We start from the raw sequence: 25,465 nt of genomic DNA, 5'->3' as shown, positions 1-25,465 counted from the left end.
ACTGTTAGGCTGAGTTCTCAAACCCACTGGACATCTGCTCAGGTCTTAAACTCAGGTCTTAAACTCTCATTCTAAGATTCCGCATGCTTTCTGTTCTTTTTTGTTTGGTCGGTCATAGGGCTTGAACTTGGGCCTGAGCACTGTCCCTGAGCATTTTTGCTCAAGGCTAGCATTATACCACTTTGAGCCACAGTGCCACTTCCAGTTTTTTGGTGGTTAATTGGAGATGAGTCTCACTGACTTTCCTGCCCAGGCTGGCTTGGAACATCAATCCTCAGAACTCAGCCTCCTGACTAGCTAGGCTGACAGGCATGAGCCTCCGGTGCCTGGAGCTTTCTGTTCTAAATTGTGTGTCTACCATCCTTTGAGCTCTCTTTCTGGGAAAAAAAAGTTTTTCTCTTGGAAACCAGCCTCTCTCTAGAACTCAACCCTTCCTCCCCACCCTCTGCCCACTTCCACTCCCAAGGCTGCTTCTAGCCCATAGGACACCTTAGCAAGAATAAGACTGGGCAATCTTAGTACTCAGTGGGGCACAGGCTGGGTTTCACAATCACTCACTGCCTGGCTGTGTACAGTTGTGCAGTGGACCATCTGTGCAACGGCACGTGGCCATCCAATCTTCCCGTTACATGAGACCCATATTCTGAGAACCAGAGCCTCGTCTCACTGAGTCAGGTCCTTCTAAGATCCCCAGCCCATGACCCATATTGTGTTTCAACAACCACAAACTCAGGCTCCTTCAGACTACAGCGGTCTCCATCTCCCCTTGCCCCTCCCAACTCCCTCAGCCACAGCACTCAGGAAGATGTATGAAACACGATTTATTCCTTTGGAAGAGGGACATTGGGAAGAAATGGATAGACCAAGAAATATTGCACAAGAGCACTGATTGGTGGGGAGATCCAGACTGAGGTAGATTCGGTGGTAGCAAGGATGTGATCATCCAGGCTGGGAAGGCACCTTGAGGTTTTTGGGACCCTGAGCTACCTCAGCCTCGGGGTCAGGGTGGTCTCTCTGGTTTCTCCAGGCCATCGTTCTGCCAGGCTCAGGGTTCCCAGCCCCTTCGGCAGAGACACGGTCCCCCACATCCAACAGCAGTTAACCAGCTGCCCCATCTGTCAGCCTGCAGCTGGGTAATACCAAGATCAGCTTCCTTTGGAAAGTCTGACTAGTTGCTTATCTACAGAGACAACTGGCTTGCCCAAGATTGCGGGTGCCCAGCAGCTGCTGTTGGCTGCAGGCCAGGGCCAGACGGTTTTCAATGGCTGCTGGCTAGGCCCCGCCCGGGGGCACTTGATGGACAGCTTGCCTGGAGCTTCTCATTGGCTATGGACTAAACCCCGCATTTGATGGACATCTTGCCCAGGGTCTCTCATTGGCTTCTGGCTAAGCCCCGCCCAGGGGCATTTGATGAACATCTTGCCCAGAGCCGGCTAAAATGATGGCAATTGATAGATTGATAGATGCCCTCGAGGGTTCGGAATAGCTTTCACGGCTCAGCTCGTGTTTTGGAGAAGTCAGAGCTGAACAGCTGTGAATAGCCGACACCTCCCTTCCTCAGCCTGACCACAGTTTGGATGTGTGTGTGGGGGGGGGGGGGGGGAAGGACTAAGGAATCGCACCGAAGCCGAGCTAGTTTTGATTGGCTGCTCCTAGGAGATGGGGTTGCCTAGCAACTGCCGGCTGCCTGGATTGGCTGCTTTAAGTATACAGCGTAGCAAAAGTAGTAATTGTCTGTCAGTAATAGGAGTCAGAAAGTGTCGAAGTCCGAAGTAGCTGTGATTGACAGCCTGTCGCGGTGAGGGCGGGGCTTGGTTCCCAGCCCCAGTTGGCCCCGACCCGGGCAGGTCAGGGGTCCCTACTGCTGGGGATGGCCGGGGGGGACTCGGAAGGGGCTGCAACCAAGGGGTCTAGCTTGGGGAAACCCGAGGAAGGGTACCGCCCGATGCTGGGGGTCAGGGCTTGCAGGTGGGCCAGGGCCCGAGTTCCGTTGAAGGCCACGTCACAACCCGTCTGAGCCAGAAGCCAGCTCTCCACCTCTGACTGCAGCCACCGGGAGGTCTCTGCGAGGGGGAGAGGCGAGGCGGGGGAGAGAGGGGAAGAGGCTGGGTGGAGGGGAAGAGGCAGGGGTGGTGGGGGAGAGGCTGGGTAGAGAGAGGCAGGAGTGGTGAGGGAGAGGCTGGGTGGTGGGGGAGAGGCTGGAGTGGTGGGGGAGAGGCGGGGGATGGAAGGGGAGAGGCCCGGGTGGTGAAGGAGAGGCAGGGGTGGTGGGGGAGAGGTGGGATGGAGGAGAGAGGCAGGGGTGGTGGAGGAGAGGGCGGGAGTGGAGAGGGGAGAAACTGGATGGAGGAGCAGAGGCGGGAGTGGAGGGGGAAAGGTGGGGTGGTAGAAGGGGAGAGGCTGCGTGGAGGGGGAGAGGCTGGATGGGGGAGAGGTGGGGGTGGAGGGGGGCAGAGGCGGGGATGGAGGGGGAGAGGCCGGGCTGGAGGGGCAGAGGCGGGGGTGGAGGGGCAGAGGTGGGGGTGGAGGGGGGCAGAGGCGGGGGTGGAGGGGGAGAGGTGGGGGTGGAAGGGGAGAGGCTGCGTGGAGGGGGAGAGGCTGCGTGGAGGGGGAGAGGCTGGATGGGGGAGAGGTGGGGGTGGAGGGGGGCAGAGGCGGGGATGGAGGGGGAGAGGCCGGGCTGGAGGGGCAGAGGCGGGGGTGGAGGGGGAGAGGTGGGGGTGGAAGGGGAGAGGCTGCGTGGAGGGGGAGAGGCTGGATGGGGGAGAGGTGGGGGTGGAGGGGGGCAGAGGCGGGGATGGAGGGGGAGAGGCCGGGCTGGAGGGGCAGAGGCGGGGGTGGAGGGGGAGAGGTGGGGGTGGAAGGGGAGAGGCTGCGTGGAGGGGGAGAGGCTGGATGGGGGAGAGGTGGGGGTGGAGGGGCAGAGGTGGGGGTGGAGGGGGAGAGGCTGCGTGGAGGGGGAGAGGCAGGGGTGGTAGTCCCGGCTGGCGGGCACGGCAGAGGGGAGAAGCAAGCCGGGGAGGAGTACAAGCAAGTCCGAGGGGAGCAGAACGAGGCCGGGAGGGCTCAGTCCGGAAACCAGCCAGAAAATGGAGATCCCGGAGCTCAGAGCCCAGGTGTCTTGGGTCGCATAGAGCAAGGAGGGCAGGCGAGGGCGTGACCCAGGCCCCTTGTCGAGAGGGACTCAAGAACGAGAGCGGGGGTCGTCACATTAAAGCCAGGATCAGAAGTTGGGTTGGGGGTCGGTCCTCCTCGCAAAGCTCTGGTCTAGCCCAGGGCGGTCACGGAAGGAGGTGGTGGCACCGGGGGACGCGGCCCGCGTCCGGGGGCGGGGCCCGATGCCAGGGGGTCCTATTATTGGTGGGCGAGGCCACTCTAATGGGGGCGGGGCATGGAAACTGGATGCTGGGCGTGGCCTGAGAATTGGCGGGCGTGGCCTACCTTCGGGCGGGCCGTGCGCGCCCCCGGGCCGCCGCGTCAAGAAGCTGCGCGCCAGCAGCGCTTCCTTGGCGTGCTCCTCCTGTGCACGCAGCGCCAGCGCGCTGAGCAGCTCCGAGTTGTTGGACGTGCTCCGGAAGTACAGCATGTGCGCCAGCTCTAGCGCGTGCGCGCTGCGCTGCTGCCCGAACATCTGGGGGGGCGAGGGGGGAGGGCGAGGAAGGCGGGTGGGGGGGGCAGGGAGAGGGAGGGAGAGACAGCAAGGGGGGGGGGGCTTAGCGAGGGCCCGCCCCCTTGGGGGGTCCCCACTGTGGCTACCCTGACCTTGTCAGTTTGGGCCTCCAGGATCTCCACACGTACCCCAGGCTGGCCTCGAACCCTTCCTGCCTCTCGAGTGTGCGGATTGCAGGTGTGAGGTGTGCACCACGGTGACACTGTGCCCAGTGCCCAGCCGCTAGTCCACGTGGATTCTCGAACGTTTCTGCCCCTGAATCGTTCGTTATCCTCCCATCTCTGCTTTGGAAGCAGCTAGGATCACAGGCACGAGCTAACTTGCCGGTTCCAGGCTGCGTTTTTAAGCACATTTTTTGTTCTGTGATGGCATCATGGATTAATGGCTTTGCTCAAAGATTTCCAAATAATAGGGGGTTTCGCCTTGGAAGTTTGTTACAAATAACAAGTGGTTACTTTTTATGGACATACTTCAGTAGTTCCAGGTGACCTGTCTAAATAGTGGCTTGGCTTGGAGATGATTCAGTGGTGGGGGTGGGGAGGGGTGGGGAGAGGCCTTCAGATGAAATAAGATGACTGCTAACTGCATGCTGAATGGGAATTCATTCTACAGTTCTATTTCTGCAAGCCTTTGAACTGTTCCATAATGGAAGAAGATTTACAATCATTGCCAGGCCTGTCTCCTGCTGTAATTTTAGCTACTCAGGAGGCTGAGATCTGGCAGAGTGTTCGAAAGCAGCCTGGACAGCAAATTCCAGGAGACTCCATCTCCAAAACAACCAGTACAAAGCCAGGCTGGAGGTGTAGCTCAAGTGGTAGAGCACCAGCCATGAGCAAGCAAGCCCAGAAAGTATGGGGCCCTTAGTTCAAACACTGGAACCACCAAAAATAAAAATGAAGCCAGGTGCCAGTGGATCATGCCTGTAATTCTAGCTACTCAGGAGACTGAAATTTGAGGATCACAGTTCGAAGCCAGCCCAGACAGGAAAGTCTGTGAGTCTATGAGGCATTTTTTCCCCATCAGCTGTGGGTCTTGAACTCAGGGCTTTAGCACTGTCCCTGAGCATTTTTGCACAAGGCTAGTGCTCTGCAACTTTGAGCCACAGTGCCACTTCCAGTTTTCTGGTCGTTTATTGAAGATAAGAGTCTCACGGACTTTCCTGTCCAGACGCTTCAAACCTCAATCTTCTGATCTCAGCCTCTTGAGTAGCTAGGATGACAGGTGTGAGCCACCGGTGCTCGGCTCTGTGAGACTCTATCTCCAATAAACTACTCAGGAAAAGCCAGAAGTAGTACTGTGGCTCAAGTGGTAGAGTGCTAGCCTGGAGCAGAAGAAGCTCTGACAGTGCCCAAGCCCTGAGTTCAAGTACTAGGACGAGCAAAATAACAACAACAATAATAATAATAATGTAAGTAAATATAAATTGAAGTGCTAGGTTCATCCCCGGCACAAGGGGCAGGGGAGATGGTGGAGGAGGGGCAGTCCAGTTGTCCCCTTCCTGCCCTTTGTCCTCCTTGCTTATACTCCTTGGTGACCCTCCCCCTGAGCCCTTCACATCCATATTGGAAAGCAATGCCTGGAGCCTTCCACTCACCAACAAAATGAGCTCCAGGCCATTGGGTCTGGCCGCCAGAGCTGGGTATCAGGCTCAAGGATGGCAGGGCCCTAGTAGCTTTAAGCCCTTCGGAGCCCCATCCCCAAGGTCAAGCTGGCTCCGGGACTCAACACAGGACAGAGCCTGGCCTAGCAGAGGTAGCTGACAGCCACTAGGGACAGAGATAGCCTGGCCTCTCAGCCTACCCCACTGTGTCCACAGGTCTCAGGTGAGCCAGCTCTGATGCCAAGACAGCCAGATATCTCTGGCATGGGCCACTCAGGGTTGTGTGCGGCCTTCGCTCCATTCCCCACCCTGGAACCAATCACCGTTTCCACGCTGGGTGCCATGCGGGGACAGCAAGCTAGGGAGCGTCTGGCTGGTGTGGAAAATGCATTAGGTTTTCTGCCTGCGTCTGGCCCAGTCCCCGGGGCTGAGCTGCTGAGCCGAGTCGCCGCCCACTACGTGGATGAGCAGTCTCCCTGGGGAGCACCTGCCACCTGGATGGTCCCTTCAACACCCACCCACGACCGCCATTTCCCCAGCCAGGGAGACCCCAGCCTCATCCTGCTACCCCTGCTCTGCCCTGGCTCAGGTCCCTCCTCTCCTGCCTCAGTCTCCCCTGCTCCTACTAGCAGAAGTGATCCTGCATCTCCAAGGTTCTCCTAGGGCTCCCCCAGGCCCCCAGATGTCCCAGGTCGACCACAATAGCTGAGAGCCCAGCCCTTTCAGGACCCCAGGCCTAGGAACAAGCCAGGGTGCCAATGGCTCATGCCTGTAATCCCAGCTACTCAGGAAACTGAGATCTGAGAATCCCAGTTCCAAGCCAGCCCTGGGCAGGAAAGTCCATAAGACTTTTTTTCCCCCAGTCCTGGGGCTTGAACTCTGAGCCTAGGCACTCTGAGCTTCTTTTGCTCAAGGCTAACACTCTACCACTTGAACCAAGGTGCCACTTCTGGCTTTTTCTGAGTAGTTTATTGGAGATAAGAGACTCAGATGGACTTTTCCTGCCAGGGTTGGCTTCTAATCATGACCCTCAGATCTCAGCCTCCTGAGTAGCTAGGATGACAGGCATGAGCCACCAGCCCCTAGCTCCATGAGATTCTTTTTTTTTGGGGGGGTCCGGTCCTGGGGCCTGAACTCTGGGCCTGGGTGCTGTCCCTTAGCTCTTCAGCTCAAGGATAGTGCACTACCACTTGAGCCACCAGCTTTTTACTTTTTGCTTATGTGGTGCTGAGGAATCAAACCCAGGGCCTCAGGCATGCAAGGCAAGCGCTGTACCACTGAGCTACCTTCCCAGCCCCTCCATGAGATTCTTTTTTTTTTTTTGGGGGGGGGGGGGGCCAGTCGTGGGCCTGAACTCTGGGCCTGGGCGCTGTCCCTCAGCTCTTCAGCTCAAGGCTAGCACTCTACCACTTGAGCCACGGCTCCAATTCCAGCTTTTTTTCCTTTTTGCTTATGTGGTGCAGGGCCTCAGGCATGCAAGGCAAGTGCTCTACCACTGAGCCAACTTCCCAACCCTCCATGAGATTCTTATCACCAATTATCCACCAAAAAACCTCAAATGGAGCTGTGGCTCAAGTGGTAGAGGGCTAGCCTCCAGCAAAGGGACAGCACCTAAGTTCTCAGTTCAAGCCCCAGTACCAGCATGAGAAAGAAAACTGTCTGTGGGAGACTTCATCTCCTCTGCCTCTGCTGCTCTAGGCTCCCAGGCTGCCTGGGCAGAGGGTGGCCGGGTGGGCAGGGTGGCTCAAGAGGGGGGTGGAGACATTGCAATGTGAAGAAAAAAAACCTCCTGCAGTGGCAGAGAGAGAGAGAGACAGAGAGAGAGACAGACAGAGAGAGAGAGAGAGAGAGAGAGAGGAAGCAGGCAGAGGAGAGGTGTCTCTCTCTCCCTCTCTCTCTCTCTCTCTCTCTCTCTCTCTCTCTCTCACACACACACACACACACACACACACACACACACACACACACACACACACACACACACGGAATGGAGGTAAAGCACAGGTGTCAGCAGTGAGCTGGACAGCCCTATTTTGGGTCATACTCAGGGTAGGCTAGAGGAGACCCACTGGGAACTGGAAGGTCCCAAAGTGACAGGGAGGAGAGGAAAGAAGAGACAGGACCCCTGACTGCCAAGCAGGGTTGCACATGCTTCCCTCCTCCCTCCCTCCCCCCCCCCCCCCCCCCCCGCCCATCCCAGCCCTGCAAAGGTGAGGCAGTTGGATCATGAATTTGAAGATGACCTAGATATAGAGTAAAAATTTGCTTTAAAAAAAAAGGGGGGGGCTGGAAGGTGGCTCAGTGGTAGAGCGCTTGCCTTGCATGCCTGAGGCCCTGGGTTCGATTCCTCAGCACCACATAAGCAAAAAGAAAAAAGCCGGAAGTAGCGCTGTGGCTCAAGTGGTAGAGCGCTAGCCTTGAGCTGAAGAGCTGAGGGACAGCGCCCAGGCCCAGAGTTCAGGCCCCACAACCGGATCCCCCCCCCCAAAAAAAAAGAGCAGGGTGCCAGTGGCTCACACCTGTCATCCTAGCTACTCAGGAGGCCGAGATCTGAGGACCCTGGTTCAAAGCCAGGCCGGGCAGGAAAGTCTGTGTGAGACTCTTATCTTCAATGAACCACCAGAAAACCAGAAGTGGTATTTGTGGCTCAAGTGGTAGAGCGCTAGCCTTGAGCTCAAGAGCTGAGAGACAGCACCCAGGCCCAGACTTCAAGACCCAGGACAAAAAAAAAAAAAAAGTTAGGTGCTTTGGCTCATGCCTATAATCCTAGCTAAGCGGGAGGCTAAGATCTGAAAATTGCAGTTCAAAGCCAATCCAGGTGGGAAAATCTGTAAGACTCTTGTCTCCAATTAACAAGCAGAAAACCAGAAGTGGAGCTGTGGCTCAAAGTGGTAGAGTGCTAACCTTGAGCAAAGGAGCTCAGGGACAGCACCCAGGCTCTGAGTTCAAGCCCCACAGCTGCCTACAAAACAAACAAACAAAAAAGCCAGAAAGAGAGAGGAAGGAAGAAAGGAAGGGAGGGAAGGAGGGAGTGAGGGAGGCAGGCAGGCATTCAGGCAGGCAGGCAGTCATGCACTAAGGCTGGGGTGCAGTTCAAAGCACAGGGCACAGGGCACAGCCGGAGAACGGAAGGAAGCCAGCTAGGCAGCCAGGAGGGTCAGGTGGCTTGTGGTCAGCTCATGGCTGGCAGAGAATACAGATGTGGAGTGGTCTTGAGCAGAAGAAGGGGGCCTGCACCCCACTGGGGCTCTGAGCTGAGCTTCAGCCAAGAGGAGCTGGGAGAACATGGGGAGGGATGAGGAGGAGGGAGCGGGGAAGACTGGGGAGGGATGGGGGCTGTGGAGGGACAGGGTACAGGTGGGGACAAGAAGGGACAGGGAAAGAGGGCTGTGGGAGGGGAAGATCTGGAAGCGATGGAGGGGAAGAAGGACACCAGCCAGTGAGAAGGGACAGCAGGGAGGGGAGGGGAGAGGAGGGGAGGGGAGGGGAGGGGAGGAGACCATCCGTGGCCTTGGCCTGAGCCTGGACCTGACCCTTCCCAGCCTGGCAGGCTCCCCAGCCCCAACCCAAGACCCCTGAGAAATAGGAGCACCAGCCTGTCCTGAACTATACTCAGCACAGACTCCTCAGTGTACTGGACTCCCCTCTGGTCTCCTGCCTCCAGCCTTACCCTTGCTTTTATATCTTGCCTGCCCCAGCTCCCTGTTGCCTTAAAGGATAAAGCCCCATGCCCTGGACTCCAGCCCCGCTGACTCTCCCCTTCCCCGGGCCTCCTGCCATCCCCCCACCCACCCCCCTTCCCATCCTGGAAGCCACCAGCACAGCCTGGCTCTTATCTATAGGATTTATCACCTGTCTTGCTGAGAGTCTGTCAGAGACGCTGAAAAACAGCTTGAAAACCAATGAGCCAGCAAGAGAACGAACACACTGGGTACAAAGAACACCTCTCACCAGGCTATACTCCTAGGGCCAGTGCCAGCCTTGGGAGAAGCAGGAAAAGGTGGCCTTTCCTGGCCAGCTCAGCCTCAAGACCTGGCCCAGGCCTGAGCAGGTGGAGCACAAACCCAGGATGCCCACTGGGACCCCGCCCCTCGCCACCCTCCGCTCACATGCAGCAGAATCAGGAAGGGTGCTTGTTAAAAATACAATTTCCCGGGCCCCCATCCCAGACTCCTCAATTCTGCTCCTTTGGGCTCCAGCCCAGGAGGCTGTATTCAGCTCCCCCAGGGATAATGATCTCCAGGGTGGAAAGAGAGTCAGGAACAAATAGTCATCATTAGCATCATCTTAATAGCTAACTCCCATACAGTACTTCCTGTACTACGTGCCAGCCTCTGGCCTCAGCTCTAAACGCATACTGATTCATTGAATCCCCACAGCACTCCTACAGTCAGGGCCTGTCATGAGCTGGACTTTTTTGAGGCACAGAGAGGTTAAGGAACTTGCTTCAGATTACACAACTAGCCAGACATAGTAGCCCTCGCCTATAATCCCAGCTACTCCAGAGATGGAGACCAAGTGGAAGGCCCTGAGTTCAAACTCCAGTACAATAATAGTAATAATAATAACAAAACACAAATGAAAGGGTTGGGGATGTGACTTGAGTAATAGACCAGTACTTGCCTGGTATGCATGAAGCAAGCACTGAAAAGCAAAAATCGAGCCAGGCTCCAGTGGCTCACACCTGTAATCCTAGCTACTCAAGATGCTGAGATATGAGGATCTCGGTTTGAAGCCAGGCCAGACAAGAAAGTCTGTGAGATTCTTATCTCCAATGAATTATTCAGAAAAAATTAGAGGTGGCCCTGTGGCTCAAGTGGTAGAGCACTAGCCTTGAGCACAAACAAGCGTAGAAACAGCACACACAGACCCTGAGTTCAAGCCCCAGTACTGGCAAAAAAAAAAAAAAAGGAAAAGAAAAAGAAAAAAAAAAAAAACCCTTATCAAGATAGGTAGAAAAAGCTGGGCGCAAAAAAGGAAAAGAAAAAGAAAAAAAACAAAACCCTTATCAAGATAAGTAGAAAAAGCTGGGTGCCGGAGTCTCTGGTCTGTAATCCTAGCTACTCAGGAGGCTGAGATCTGAGGATCTCGGTTCAAAGCCAGCCCTGGCAGGAAAGGTCGTGAAACTCTTATCGCCAATAAACCACTCAGAAAACCGGAAGTGGCACTGTGGCTCAAGTAGTAGAGTGTTCGCCTTGAGCTGAAGAGCTGAGGGACAGCACTCAGGCCCAGAGTTCAAGCCCCATAACTGACAAAAAAAAAAAAAAGGTAGAAAAGAGAGGTACATAAAGACTCTCCAGGGAAGAAAAGGCACTGTAGCTGGGCGCCAGTGGCTCTCGTCATTTAGGAGGCTGAGATTTGAGGATCGCCGTTCAAAGCCAGCCCAGGGAAGGAAAATCCTTGAGACTATTCTCCAATGAACCACCAGAAAACCGGAAATGGTGCTGTGGTTCAAGTAGTAGAGTGCTTGCCTTGAGCAAGCACTTGTGCTAAAGAGCTCAGGGACAGCACCCAGCCCCAGAATTCAAGCCCTATGACTGACAAAAGAAAAAAAAAAAAAAAGGCACAGCAGGCCAGCACCAGGCCAGCACCAGTTGCTCACATCTCGAGGAACTGAGACCTACCTACAGGATCACAGTTCAGAGCCAGTGGGGGCAGAAAAGTCCTTGAGACTCCATCTCTAATTAGCCAGTGAAAAGCTGGGCTGGAGGTATGGCTCATACCAAAAGAGCAAGAGTCCTTGAATTCAAACCCAGGTACTGCTAAACAAAAAACAAAACCAAAAACAAAACAAGGAAAAGCAGTGCGCGAACAGAAGGAAGAGCCAGAATCTGGGTAGGAATAAACGCAGGGCTGCAAGAGCTGAATGAGAAGGAGCTAGATATGATGATAGAGCTAGCCAATCAGGCAGCAGACCCTTGCTGGCCCTTGGATGGGACTCGCCACTGGACTACATTTCCCAGAAGTCTGTGCAGTTAGGTGTGCATTCCCAGCCAATGGGAATGCAACAAAAGTAGTCATGATGAGAAGGTTGGGGGGGGGGGGGTTGTGAGTGTTCATTACTATGTGTGGAAGTTCAAGACCCAGGTTCGAATCCCCACTAAGGCCTGGGCTCACCTTGGAGGCCCTCAGGCCCATGAAGATGGCAAAGAACAGCAGCAGCAGGGAGGTGGCCATCTTGAGGTCGGTCAGTACCACCATGCCCACGTTGACGAAGAAGACCAGGCCGGACACCAGCAGCGTGAGGTTGAGCAGCGCACGCCGCACAATGGACGTGCGCACCTTGAGCTCGGGCAGCAGCTGCTCCAGGCCCTCCAGGGGGGTGTCCTTGAAGCTCTTGAGGACCAGGTGCCCCCGGCGTGTGCGGGCCGCCAGAACCACGCGCTTGAAGTACCGCCTGTCCAGTGGAACTAGATTCAGCAGGTGTCCCAGAGGGTGGGTGTGGGGAGTGGGAGGGGGTGGGCATCGGAATCTTATCCTCCGCTCTCTGGACCTTGATTTCTCATTTTCCTTCCTTGGAAAATGGGGAGATGGTGGGAGGGGCCCAGACATACTCATGCTGAACATCAACCTGTCAGTCCCCTCTGAAGGCTAACTGGGATCCCTCTTGCTTCTGCAGCCAGGGAACCAGGTCCCCCTCACCTCTCTGCAGGAGGCAACTTGGTGAAGAAGCCGCGCTTGGAGCCCACACTGGACAGACGGGGCAACAGCCCGACGCGCTGGCCCAGGGCCCAGAACTGCATGTAGATGTACTGATCCAAATTGATTGTCACCTGCCAAGGTGTGTGGGGGGAACAGAAGCAATGGGCCATGGGCGGGGCTGTCAAAGGCAGAGGCCCCTTCCCAGACATAGCAGCTCCCCCTCCACCCCCACTTTGTCCCTTAGCCTCACCATTGCTCAGGCTGTACACCCTACAAGGACCACATCACTCACATAGTAGATGACTTCATTACTCTACTTCCTAGAATCTAAGCTGACACTGATTGGAAGATGTCTCAATTTTTTTGTTGTTGTTGGTTGTAGGGTTTGAACTCGGGGCCTGGGCGCCGTCCCTGAGCTCTTCACCTCAAGGCTAACACTCTACCACTTGAGCCACAGCACTACTTCCAGTTTTCTGGTGGTTTATTAGAGATAAGAGTCTCATGGACTTTCCTGCTCAGTCTGGCTTTGAACTATGATCCTCAGATCTCAGCCTCCTGAGTAGCTAGGATGACAGGCATGAGCCACCAGTGCCCGGATTTCAATTATTATTTTTTTTAAGAAGCAACTACAAAAGAAAATATTGCCAGGCACCAGTGGCTCACTCCTATCATCCTAGGTACTCAGGATAGCTACTCCCGGGGCTGAGATCTGAGGATTGCAGTTTAAAGCTAACCTGGGTAAGAAAGTCCTTGAGAGTCTTATCTCCAATAAACTACTCAGAGAAAGCTGGAAATGGTACTGTAGCTCAAGTGGTAGAGTGCTAGCTTTGAGCAAAAGGAGCTCAGAGACGTTGCCCAGGCCCAGAGTTCAAACCCTGGGCAGGACTGGCAAAAAAATGAAAAGAAAAAGAAAATATGTCTCAAAACTGTTCCTCAGTTTCACATTCCAGAATCAATCAGAGGTGAGGAAATAGGACTTGCAAAGTACTCTGTGTGTGTGTGCGTGTGTGCACGTGGGTAGCTCAGAGCAGAACTCCCAGCCTTGCACATACTACTCAGGTGCTTACCCCTGACTTCCCTCCCCAGCTACAGCTTAAAAATTCATGGAAGTAAGCCGGGTGCCAGTGGCTCACGCCTGTCATCCTAACTACTCAGGAGGCTGAGATCTGAGGATCATGTTGCAAAGCTAGCCAGGGCAGGAAAGTCTGTGAGAGTCTTCTCTCCAATAAACCACCAGAAGGCCAGAAGTGGCACTGTGGCTCAAGTGGTAGAGCGCTTGCCTTGAGCTGAAGAGAGAGGGACAGTGCCTAGGCCCAAAGTCCAAGCTCCATGACAAAAAAACAAACCAAAACAAAAACTTGGGTCTTGATCCTCCAGTCTCCACCTCCTGAGTATCTGGGATTACAGGCATGCAGCATCACACCCAGCTTGAGGATATGTTTCCACTAGATGGCACTGAAGTAAACTGAGAGACTGTGTGTGCCAACATGGCAGTGCCCAGCCACACCACCCCACAGTGGTCCCAGGTGAGTGGTACCTGCACCTCGTCCTGAGGGTGGTGGACCACCAGAGCATAGGCCAGGGCGTCCTCAGACAGCGGAGAGAAGTTGGCCTGGGCCAGCAGGGGTTCCATAGCCCGCAGTACCTCCTGCTCATTGGCCAGCCGCTGGGGGTCTGTGAGGGATGGCTGGTCCAGGGTCTCTCTGTCAGGATTGATGGGGTCATACAAGGCCTGTGGAGGGGGGGGGGGAGGAAGAGGGGACAGGGTCACAGGGTCATAGGCTGTGTGGGCAATGAAGATGGCAGCTCTGTCCTCATTTTTTTTTTTGGTCGGTTGTGGGACTTGAACTCTGCTGTCCCTCAGCTCTTCAGCTCAAGGCCAGTGCTCTACCTCTAGAGCCACAGCGCCCCTTCAGGTTTTCTGGTGGTTCATTGGGAGATAAGAGTCTCACGGATGTTCCTGTCCAGGCTGGCTTTGAACCTCGATCCTCAGAATCCTCAGATCTCAGCCTTCTGAGTAGCTAGGATGACAAGTGTGAGCCATCGGCACCCGCCTCATTTCTTTTTTGATTTTGGTTTTTTCTCTGGGACTTCAACTCAGCTCTTCCCATTCCTGCTCATAGCTGGTGCTCTACCACTTGAGCCATGCCCCTAGTCCAGCATTTTGCTGGTTAATTGGAGATAAGATCTGGAAGACTCTTCCACCCCAGGCTGGCTCCATACCACAATCATCAGATCTCAGCCTCCTGAGTAGCTGAGATTCCAGGATGAGCCACCTGTGCCCGGCCCTGACTGCTTTCCAGTCCATCTTCCTCTCCAAAGCCACCCATGTCCTACTAAACAGCGGCCCAGGCTTCTGCTCACCCTGCTTTGCCTCAACACTTCTGGACTGTTCTGCACTGGGCGGGAGGTGGGGGTGTTAGGAATCCACCCCCATACCACACCCTGTCCCCACCAGTTTCCTACTCTTTGGAATAAAACAGAATCTTTTCCCCACCCCTCAAGACCCCTCACAAATCGCTGTGCTCCCTCCCCCCACACACACACCCATCATCTCCCCCAAAACAAACTGATGAAAAAGGAGAAAGAAGGGTTGAACTTCCAGCTGCCTACCTGGCTGTGGACAGTCAACCTCGGGTTGACTTGGTTCCAGATGGGGATGCACTGGCCTCTACAAGGCCAGCAGCCTCCATGTGCCCAGTCTCCAAAGCCAGGTCTGATTTTTATTTTTCTCAGTGCTATGGATTATTAATCTCAGGGCCTTCTATTGCCTGGTCCATTTGTTGTTTTTGTTGTTGTTGTTTTGCTTTAGTTTATTTTTCAGGTAGGGTCTCACGCTTTTGCTTACAGTGGACTCAGACCTCGATCCTCCCAATTCTGCCTCCTGAGAAGTTGGGAGCCCAAGGGTAAGGCACCACATCCAGCTGATTCTGAGAGACAAGGGAGAGTGTTCCAAGTGGGGGCAAACAGCCTGGGCCAAGGTTTGCTGGTGGGAGGCACAGGGCCTCAGAAGACAGAAGGCAGACCAGAGCCCAGTGAGTCCTCTCCAGCAAGGCCGATGGCAGGATGGAGTGGGGGGAGGGAGAGGGGTGCTGGAGGAGCACAGGACTAGAACAGAGCCCAGGCTATGCTCCGATCCTTCAATGCTGATTGGCAGACAGGGCCTCCCAGGCCAAACTCGAGGACCCACAGAGTGACCTTGAGAGCCTGAATGTCCTTGAGCCTGGTTCTCCCCCGGGGACCCTCACATCCACACAGGACTCCCTGCCAGAAACCGGGGCCGAGCACATGATGGCTGCTCCCTACCCTGCCCGCTCCACCAGCCCTGCCCACCCCCACCCCCACACACACTGACAACTGTTCCCTCTATATTTTATTATTATTACTGGGGTATGAGCTCAGGACATCCTATTGGCCAGCCTGGTGCTCTACCCTTTGAACTATGCCCTTAGCCCTTTTTTGCTATTGTCATTTTGGCAGGCAGGAGTCTTTGCTTTTCTCCCCAGGGCTAGCCTCTGAGCTGGATCCTCCTATCTAGGCCCTTCACAATAGCCAGGGTTAGAGGCACACACCATCACACTGTTTGTTGGTTGAGATAAAGGTCTCACTTCCCCCCCAAACCTCTAAGTCTAGCCTCGAACCTCAATCCTCTTATTTCTGCCTTCTAAGTTGCTGGCATTACAGGCATGAACTAACATGCCCAGCTGTCATGCACAGGAATGCCATGCTAACTATGTGTCAAGTACAGTCTGCCCACCATGCGGGAATCATAGTAAGAAAACATTACTATAGTCATCCTTACTTATCTGGAAATCAAAGTATAGAGAATTAAGCAAATTCCCCAGGTCACACAACTAGGAAGCGAACCCAAATCACACATCTGGCCCCCTCCACCACTACTAAAGTCCTTCCAAGGCTCTCGCTGTCCTTAGGAGTGAGGATCAACCCCCCACCCCATCCCTGCCAAGAATATAAACTACGGGCTGGGATGTGGTTCAAGTGGAGGCTGAGGTCTCAAGATCACAGTTTGAAGTCAGCCCAGGCAGGAAAGCCTATGAGACTTATATTTTTTGCCAGTCCTGGGGCTTGAACTCAGGGCCTGGGCACTGTCCCTGAGCTTCTTTGGCTCAAGGCTCAGCACTCTACCACCTGAGTTACAGCGCCACTTCCGGCTTTTTCTGTGTATGTGGTACTGAGGAATCGAACCCAGGGTTTCATGCATTCGAGGCAAGCACTCTACCACTAAGCCATATTTCCAGCTCTTTTTTTTTCTTCTTATCAGTCATAGGGCTTGAACTCTGGGCCTGGGCACTGTTCCTGAGCTTCTGTGCTCAAGCCTAGCACTCTACCACTTTGAGCCACAGCGTCATTTCTGGTTTTCTAGTGGTTCACTGGAGATAAGAGGCTCACAGACTTGCCTGCCTGGGCTGGCTTTGAACCTGGATCCTCAGATCTCAAGCCTTCTGAGTAACTAGGATTAAAGGTGTGAGCCACCAGCACTGGCTCTGTGAGATGCTTATCTCCAATGAATTTCGTGCAGAAATGGGGCTGTGGCTGAAGGCATAGAATACCAGCCTTGAGTGAAAAAAAGCTCAAGGACAGTGCCCAGGCCCTGAGTTCAAGCCCCGGGACTTGGTGGGAAAGGCCCTGTCATGTCAGGGTTAGTGTGAGCACACAAGCCTCAAAGGGAGCATCACCAGCCACCTGCGCAGAACCCTGCCCTTGGCCTTGGCCAGGCCCTGCACTGCACCTCCCCTACACTGACTCACCCTTACCTGGCCTGGCCTGGATCCCGCCATCCTGTCTGTCCCCCATACAGCCGCCAGAGGGCGACCTTTTCCCCCTCTGCTCAGCCACCTCTGGACTCTGAACCGAAGGAAGCAATTCCTTCCTGCCTCCCTGGCACTGCGGTTCCCACGGCCTCCTCTCCCCGCCACAGGCCTCCTGGCTCTTCCTCCTCACCCTCAGGGTCTTTGCATCTGGCTGGCTTTTCACCTCCTTCAGTTTTTTTGCTCAAAAGTCACCTCACCTGCTGGGTACCGGTAGCTCATGCCTGTAATCCTAGCTACTCAGGAGGCTGAGATCTGAGGATCATGGTTCAAGGCCAGCCCGAGCAGGAAAGTCCATGAGACTCTTATCTCCAATAAACCACTCGAAAACTGGAAGTGGTGCTGTGGCTCAAGTAGTAGACCATTCACCTTGAGCTGAAGAGCTCAAGGACAGAGCCTAGGCCCAGAGTTTAAGCTCCACGACCAACCCTTTCCCCCCCCCCAAAAAAAGGTCACCTCCTTCTGGAGGCCCCTCCTAACTATCTCAAGTAAAATTGCAAAACACCCCCTCCCATGCAGGTGGAGTGGTGACACACACCTGTAATCCCAGGACTTAGGAGGCTAAGGCAGGAAGATTGGGAGTTTGAGGTCAGCCTGTGCTACATATTGAGACCTTCTCTAAAAATTGAATACAAGATCAGTCACATTGGCTCAGGCCTGTAATCTCAGCTGCTTGGAGGGGAGGGAAGTCAAAAGGATTGTGGTTTGGGCACTAGTGGCTCACTCCTGTCATCCTAGCTACTCAGGAGGCTGAGATCTAAGGATCATGTTTCAAAGCCAGACTAGGCAGAAAAGTCCCTGTGAGACCCTTATCTCAAACTAAACACTCAAAAACTGGAAGTGGCACTGTGACTCAAAATGGTAGAGCACTAGCCTTGAGCAAAAGAACTCAGGGACAGCACGTAGGCCCTGAGTTCAAGCCCCATGACCAACTACCACCAACAACAACAAAATACAGATTGTGGTTTGAGGCCAGGCTCATCAAAAAGCTAACAAGACCCCATCTTCACAATAAGCTGTGTGTGTGGTTGCATGCCTGTTATCCCAGTTATGCAGGAGGAATAGAATCTAGATAAAAATAAAAGACCCAATCTGACAAATAACAAAAAGAGGCTTCAGGTGGAACTCAAGGGGTAGAGCACCTGCCTAGCAAGCATGATGCCTTGAATTCAAACCCCAATATCACCTGAACAAAAGGAGAAGATAGAGACAACTTGGAAAGAACATGGCTAAGTGTGGTGGGTCAGCCATGCAGCCTCAGGAGGCAAACATAGGAGGATCACAGTCCAGATCCAGATCACAGATCCAAGTGGGCCAAAACCTGAGATGTTATATCAAAAACAAAAACTAAATCAAAGTTAAAAAAGACCTAACAGAGCTGGGTGCCGGTGGCTCACGCCTGTAATCCTAACTACTCAGGAGGCTAAGATCTAAGGATCGTGGTTCAAAGCCAGCCCGGGCAGGAAAGTCCAAGAGACTCTTATCTCCAATAAACCACAAGAAAAAAAAAATGGAAGTGGTGCTGTGGCTCAAGTGGTAGAGCACTCACCTTGAGTTGAAGAGCTGAGGGACAACGCCCAGGCCCAGAGTTCAAGCCCCATGACTGACCAAAAAACAATTTTTATTTTTATTTTTTGCCGGTGATGGGGCCTGAACTCTGGGTCTGGGCGCTGTCCTTCAGCTCTTCAGCTCAAGGCTAGTGCTCTACCACTGGAGCCACAGCGCCACTTCCGGCTTTTTCTGTTTATGTGGTGCTGAGGAATCGAACCCAGGGCCTCATGCTTGTAAGGTATGCACTCTACTGCTGAGCTACCTTCCCAGCCCCATAAAACAATTTTTAAAAAGACCTAACAGCATGTGACTCAAGTGGTAGAGTGCTTGTCTATAAACAAGCAAACACCAAGAAGAATCACCATGACTGGCACTCTGGCGAAGCTAGGAGAGAGAACACTGGAGTTTCCCTTGAGCCTCTGGAACTGAGAATAATGTGGGTTTTTTTTCTTTTTCTTTTTGGCATTTGTGGTGCTTGAACTCAGAGACTCGGTGCTGTTCCTGAGCTTTTTCACTCAAGGCTAGACTCAGTGCCACTTCCAGTTTTTAGGTGGTTAATTGGAGATAAGAATCTCATACAGCTGGACGCTGGTGCTCACACCTATAATCCTAGCTACTTTAGAGGCTGAGATATGGGGCTGGGAAGGTGGCTCAGTGGTAGAGCGCTTGCCTTGCATGCAGGAGGCCCTGGGTTCGATTCCTCAGCACCACATAACCAGAAAAAAAGCAAAAAAAGCCGGAAGCGGCGCTATGGGTCAAGCGGTAGAGTGCTAGCCTTGAGCTGAAGAGCTGAGGGACAGCGCCCAGGCCCAGAGTTCAGACCCATGACCGGACCACCCCCCCCTCACACACACACACACACACACACACACACAAAAGAGACTGAGATATGAGGATCAAGGTTTGAAGCCAGCCCAGGCAGGAAAATCCACTAGATTCTTTTTTTTTTTTTCTTTTGTCGGTCATGGGGTCTGAACTCTGGTAGCGCTCTACCATTTGAGCCACAGTACCAGTTCTGGCTTTTTCTGGTTATGTGGTGTCGAGGAATCGAACCCAGGACCTCATGCATGCAAGGCAAGCACTCTACCACTGAGCCACCTTCCCAACCCTCCAGGAGACTCTTTTTTTTTTTTTGGGGGGGGGGGAGGGTCCAGTTGTGGGGCCTGAACTCTGGGCCTGGGCCCTGTCCCTCAGCTCTTCAGCTCAAGGATAGCGCTCTACCACTTGAGCTACAATGCCACTTCCGGCATTTTTCTTTTTGCTTATGTGGAACTGAGGAATCGAACCCAGGGCCTCATGCATGCAAGGCAAGCGCTCTACCACTGAGCCACCTTCCCAGCCCCTCCATGAGACTCTTATCTCCAATAAACTACTCAGAGAAAGTCAGAAGGGCTGGGAAGGTAGCTCAGTGGTAGATTGCCTGCCTAGCATGCATGAAGCCCTGAGTTCGATTCCTCAGTACTACATACACAGAAAAAGCCAGAAGTGGTGTTGTGGCTCAAGTGGTAGAGTGCTCACCTTGAGCAAAAGAAGCTCAGAGACCCAAATCCAGAGTTCAAGCCCAGGGCTGGCTGGCAAAAAAAAAAAAAAGTCTCATGGACTTTCCTGCCCAGATTGGCTTTGAACTGAGATCCTCAGATCTCAGCCTCCTGAGTAGCTAGGATTACAGGTGTGAGCCATCAGTGCCCAGCTCAATTTTTATTGTTTTCAGCTCCCTAGATTATGGAAAGATGTTACAAACATCCTTAGAAGCTTGGTCCCCATGCCTGATCTATCCTGTCCCTCTCTCCTCTCAGAAGGAACCCCCCCCAGAAGAGAGAGAGAGAGACACACACACCCCTCCTGCTCCCCTATTGTGCCCGACCTCCATCCATAAAGGAGACACAGCAGGCGCTCAATCAATATTTATGGAGTAAAGTCAGTGAATGAATAAAGAAAGAGAAGCAAGGATCAGAGAGAGGCCGCCTCTGGGTCACCACACAGCCAGTGTTGGAACCAAGGCTGCTCTGATGTTTTCCTGCCCAGGCTGTCCCAGCATCCTCTGTCACCCTCTACCCCCCATTCCCCTCCCCCACCCACACTCCCCACCCCCACCCCCGACTCCGCAGCTGCCCCAGCCCTGGGATGCACTGAAAACCTCCTGCCTCGTAAATTCAAGCGCATTCCCTTAAGAGTCTGTCTGCTCTTTATTTTTGTTTGTTTGTTGCCAGGTTGGCTGGTGCTCTACCACTTGAGCTGCAGCTCCATTTTCAGCTTTTTGCTGGTTCATTGGAGAGAAAAGTCTCAAGGACTTTCCTGTCTGGGGTTGGCCATCTATGAAGCAGGAAGAAGCCTCAAGCGGTCACCACAGAGCCCAGGCTTGTCTTGAACTTTCTGTTCTCCTTGCTTCCACCTTCCAAGTGCTGGGATTTAAGGCGTGCACAAGCATGGCTCACTGTCAACCATCTCTGCACCTGGCTGACCAAATAAGCAGCTCCAAGAACTCAGCCCAAACTGAGCTGTCCCTTTTCCCTGAGATCTGGCTCTCCACCCCCACAGTGGCCCTCTGTATCTCGGCAGGTAGCAGCTGGGCCTACATCTCCCCATCCTCTCTTCCCCCCCTAGAAAATGTGGATACCTTCCAACCAGCATCAGGCCACTCTTCCCCCCTCTCCCTTCCATTATCTCTCCCTGAACCAATGTAATAAGCCATAATAGGCCTTATGGCCTGATGGCCATTCCCACCTACCGGCAGGCAGTCACAGACACCCTGCCAACACCTTCATCAGCACCAGCCCTCCTCTCCTTCCCACTTGCTCACAGTCAAAGTGGAGTTCTCCTGAGGATGGTCTCATCCTGGACACCAGGGCCCAGGAGAGCAGCCTCCAGCTCCTTCCTTGTCTCCCCACAGTCAAAGTGGAGTTCTCCTGAGGATGGTCTCACCCTGGACACCAGGACCCAGGAGAGCAGCCTCCAGCTCCTGCCTCGTCTCCCCCGGGTCCTCCCTTCTTCCTCCCTCCCTCCAGCAGCATGGACTCTACTGTTCCCAAACACTCCAGATGCGCTCACCACTCTGGGCCTGGTTCTTCCCTCTGTTTGGAACACTCTCTCCCATAATGCATCAGGGCTGGTCCCTTCCCTCAGTCCCCTCCCCCCACCCCCACCTCCTCAGGGAGCCCTTCCCCAACCACCTCCTGCCACCTGTTCTAAAACAAGACCCCTCATCTCATTCCTGTTTTTTGTTTGTTTGTTTGTTTTTTCCCAGTCATGGGGCTTGAACTCTGGGCCTGGTGCTGTCCCTGAGCTCTTCAGCTCAAGGCTAGTGCTCTACCACTTGAGCCACAAATACCATTTCTGGTTTTCTGGTGCTTTATTGGAGATGAGTCTCACAGACTTTCCTGCCCAGGCTGGCTTTGAACCATGATCCTCAGATCTCAGCCTCCTGAGTAGCTAGGATTCCAGGCCTGAGCCACTGACGCCCAGCCTTTATTTATTGATTTATTTTTTTTATGGTACTGATTCTAGGGCTTGAACTCAGGGCCTGCATGCTGTCCCTGAGCTTTTTTGTTGATGGTGTTGTTGGGGCCTGAACTCTGGGCCTGGGCACTGTCCCTCAGCTCTTCAGCTCAAGGCGAACACTCTACCACTTGAGCCACAGCGCCACTTCCAGCTTTTTCTGCTGATGTGGGGCTGAGGAATTGAACCCAGGGCCTCATGCATGAGAAGCAAGCACTCTACCACTGAGCCACCTTCCCAGCTCCCCCACTCTTTTTTTTCTCAAAGCTAATACTCTACCACTTGAGCCACAGCTCTACTTTCAGTTTGAGGGGTTTGGGTTTTTCAGGGGGGGGGCGGGTTGAGTAGTGTATTGGAGATACGAGCTCACTGGTTTTTCTGCCCAGTCTGGCTTTCAACTGTGATCCTCAGATCTCAGCCTCCTGAGTAGCCAGGATTACTGGCGTGAGCCACTGGTATCTTTTTTTTGTTTCAATCCTGGGGCTTGAACTCAGAGCCTGGGCTAATCCCTGAGTTCTGTGAGTTTTTTTTTCTTTTCTTTTCTTCTCAAGACTAGTGATCTACCACTTGAGCCACACCTCCACTTCTAGCTTTTTTTTTTTTTTTGGTAGGTCATTGAAGATGATAGTCTCAAGGATTTTCCTGTCCTGGCTGGCTTCAAACCATAATCATCAGAGCTCAGCCTTCTAAGTAGCTGGGATGACAGGTCAGGGCACCAGGTGATCATTCCTCTTTTCCTGCATATCTATTTCATTGCTCTCTATGGAACTGAATCCAACCCAGCATCATTTCTGAGGGGGAAAGGGAGTAATGGGGTTTGAACTTGGGGGTCTCATGCTTATTAGGCAGATGCTCAGCCCCCTCAGCCACGTCCCCCCAGACCTTTCCCTTTTATTTTTCAGATAGCTCTCAAATCTCAGCCTCCCGAGTATCTAGGGTTATAGGCATGAGCCACCAGTGCCCAGCCTAGTTCATACACTGTATTGATTTCTTGTCACCCCAGCTGGAATGGATGCTCCATGCAGGGCAGGCTGCCTCTCTCCCGTTCACTGCCCACACCCTGGTGACTGAATGCCAAATGCACAAACAAGCACACAAGCACAGCAGGGCAGGAAGGGTCTGTCCTCACCTGCAGCCGGGCCAGGACCTGGTGGTAATGGAACAGGGTGCAGAAGTCCACATGCGCCGCAAATTCCTCCATCGCCGCTTTCTCTGCTGGGCTGGAGTGGAACTCCTGTCAACTCAAGAAGCAAAACCTCTTTAGGCCTCTTTTCCCATACCCACAGGAAGAACTCTTTTCCTAACAACCCACACATAGGATTACAACTCTGAGACTCTTAACTTTTTTTTTTGTTTTGTTAGTCATGGGACTTGAACTCCAGGCCTGGGTGCTGTCCTTCAGCCCTTCAGCTCAAGGCTAGTGCTCTACCATTTGAGCCATAGCACCACTTTCGACTTTTTCTGCTAATGTGGTGCTGAGGAATGGAACCCAGGGCCTCATGCATGCGATGCAAGCACTCTACCACTGAGCCAACTTCCCAGCCCCAGCAAGGCTATTTTTGCTGATTCTGGGAGTTGTCTCCAGAACCAAAGGGAAGACATAGGTAGCTTATCTTTTTTCCTCTCTTTCTCTACTTTCTCTACTCTCTTTCGCACTGTCCCTTAGCTTTTTCCACTCAAAGCCAACACTCTACCACTTAAGCCATAGCTTCACTTCTGACTTTTTGGTGATTCATTGGAGATAAAAGTCTCACAGACTTTCCTGGCCAGGCTGTTTCAAACTGCAGTCCTCATATCTCAGCCTCCTAAATAGCTGGGATTACAGGCATGAGCCACTGGTACCTGGCTAAAGGCCTGTTTGTTCATGAGCACAGGCTCATAGACTGTTCCTCAGAGGGTGAGGGATATGTGTATGATGACATTATGTGTCCATACACACACATGTTCTTGCATATGTAAGTGTATATTTATTTGTATAAGACAGTACAAACAGCAGGTGCTTAGTAATTTTTGAATAGATAAGTGGAATCCTTTATAATAACAAGTCTGATAGACGGTGAAGGGCAGAGCTCAAGCTCTGGAATGGAACCAAGACTAGGACAAGGTGGATTCAGCTACCAAGATGGGTGAGGAAAGTAAGGAAGCACTCACTCAGGATGGAGCAAGCCAGTACCACCTGGATAGTGGTACTGACGCTTCAGTATGTGACAGATGCTTGGCACAGTGCCATAGAATGAGAACTCAAACACGATTATAGTCAGGATTACAGTATAGCGACTTTGTAGGGATGTTTGTTATTAGGTACTGGAAACCATGATGATCAGGATAGTTACACCCATTTCACAGAAAGAAAAACAACACCCCAGAGAGCACCTGAACTAGCTTGAGTCCGGAAACAACTTACTGTCTGCATCAGAGCGATAGTGCCCACCCTGTCCCCAACAATTAACCTCCCGCCCACTTGGCACTCCAAGGGGACCTTGAACTACAACTCCCAGGAGGCGTCATGGCAGTGCTCCCTAGCATGCAGGGCCCCTCCGCCGCAGGGCATGCTGGGAAACGGAGTCCCCAGGCTCATGGACCCGGGGCCCGGAGGTACCTGTGTCAGGAGTCGGAGTAGCTGCTCCTTGGAGAAGGGAATGAAGCGCTCGCGGTATTGCTGAGCCCAGTCGCGGGGCTCCGTGGGGTTCCACATCTTGCGGTACACCCCCATCTTGTCCGCCAGAGAAGACAAGGCTCGTGGGGTCCCGAGGAGCGTGGGCAAAAGGGGCCATACTCGGACCCTGAGCCCCCTGACCCCCTGGGTCACAAGCCACATGGCCACACCCTTTTCCCCCTTAGAGCCTGAAACAGGGAAATGAGCAAGTGTCAAATGTCATCGACGTCCTGCTGCCCCAGGCGGGGTGCAGAACCTATCCGACCCGCACTCCTGAACCCCCTTTGGCCTGTCCCTCCCCACGCACTGATCAGCTGGCCTGAGTCCCAGGTTAGGGTCAGAGGTCTCAGGGTCTGGGGCATTTTGCAGGCTTTTTAAAAAGCTCTGTAGTGGCATAACTGTTTCCGATGGGGTGGACCTTAGGAGTATAAGAAATGCCCAGAAAGGCCACAGAGGGGAATGCAGGGCCGCCCTCCCAGGGCCATGCAATCCCCAGCCCGCCCCTCACCTTATAGTCAAGGCTTGACTGTCATTGAGACTTGCGCATGCGCAGAAAGCCGCCGCAGATAGGATTCAGTCAGCAATAATACGCATGTGCAAAACCCTGGGCTCTGGAGAGCGGTCCATTTGTTTGGGGTTTTTTTGTTTGTTTGTTTTTTTTTTTTTTTTTTCACCCCCGATCCAGAATGCGCATGCTCATTACGCGTGCCCCAACCTTCAGCACCACCACCCTCGGTGTTATGGGCAAGGCGCATGCGCCTCAGCCGTGTCTCCTTGTCAGAGGTCTTGAAAGGAAAAGGGCGGGGCGGCCGCGAGAAGCCGGAGGGCTAGGGCGTGCGCGCGCAGCCCGCCAACGGCGAGCGGCCCAACGTCCGCCGAGACCACACCCTCTCTCCAGGCGGCTCCGGAGTTGGCGGAAGCGAAAGGGGCGGGACTTAGGCGTGTCCAATCAGCCGTAAAGGAGCGAAAAGGCGGGAAAAAGCGGGAGCAAAAGGAATCTGAGGCGACGCCCGGAACCAGAA

General features: G+C 53.6%; 1 protein-coding gene across 3 annotated transcripts; it reads right to left on the bottom strand.

Moving 5' to 3' along the window:
* Positions 1–1,593: 1,593 nt before the first annotated feature.
* Tmem143 (transmembrane protein 143) lies at positions 1,594–25,033 on the bottom strand. 3 transcript variants are annotated; one of them, XM_042700411.1, is made up of 8 exons: positions 24,952–25,033; positions 24,387–24,631; positions 22,917–23,021; positions 13,450–13,644; positions 11,913–12,043; positions 11,388–11,667; positions 3,442–3,631; positions 1,594–2,063 (listed from the first exon to the last, which is right to left on the bottom strand). In XM_042700411.1, the coding sequence occupies exons 2-8, from the start codon at positions 24,603–24,605 to the stop codon at positions 1,849–1,851; spliced, it is 1,335 nt and encodes a 444-aa protein (XP_042556345.1). In that variant the 5' UTR covers positions 24,606–24,631; positions 24,952–25,033; the 3' UTR covers positions 1,594–1,848. The 3 variants fall into 3 exon arrangements, with proteins under 3 accessions (XP_042556345.1, XP_042556343.1, XP_042556344.1); XM_042700409.1 differs by having other exon boundaries at positions 24,387–24,633; positions 24,956–25,003; XM_042700410.1 differs by lacking the exon at positions 24,952–25,033 and having other exon boundaries at positions 24,387–24,915.
* Between the last annotated feature and the right edge of the window lie 432 nt (positions 25,034–25,465).

This window comes from Dipodomys spectabilis, unplaced genomic scaffold, assembly GCF_019054845.1.
Source record: "Dipodomys spectabilis isolate Male_0828 unplaced genomic scaffold, ASM1905484v1 ptg000266l, whole genome shotgun sequence".
Lineage (NCBI taxonomy): Eukaryota > Metazoa > Chordata > Mammalia > Rodentia > Heteromyidae > Dipodomys > Dipodomys spectabilis.
This window is presented reverse-complemented; position numbering and strand designations above follow the sequence as displayed.

Bases quoted from the DNA above. Each gene is read 5' to 3' on its own strand.
- Tmem143 (XM_042700411.1), bottom strand. From the start codon at position 24,605: ATGTGGCTTGTGACCCAGGGGGTCAGGGGGCTCAGGGTCCGAGTATGG. The intron at 13,645-22,916 runs GTGAGGACAGAC...CCCCCTCCACAG, and splicing joins AGGTCCTGGCCCGGCTGCAG to GCCTTGTATGACCCCATCAA. The intron at 11,668-11,912 runs GTGAGGGGGACC...TCCACTGGACAG, and splicing joins AAGTTGCCTCCTGCAGAGAG to GCGGTACTTCAAGCGCGTGG.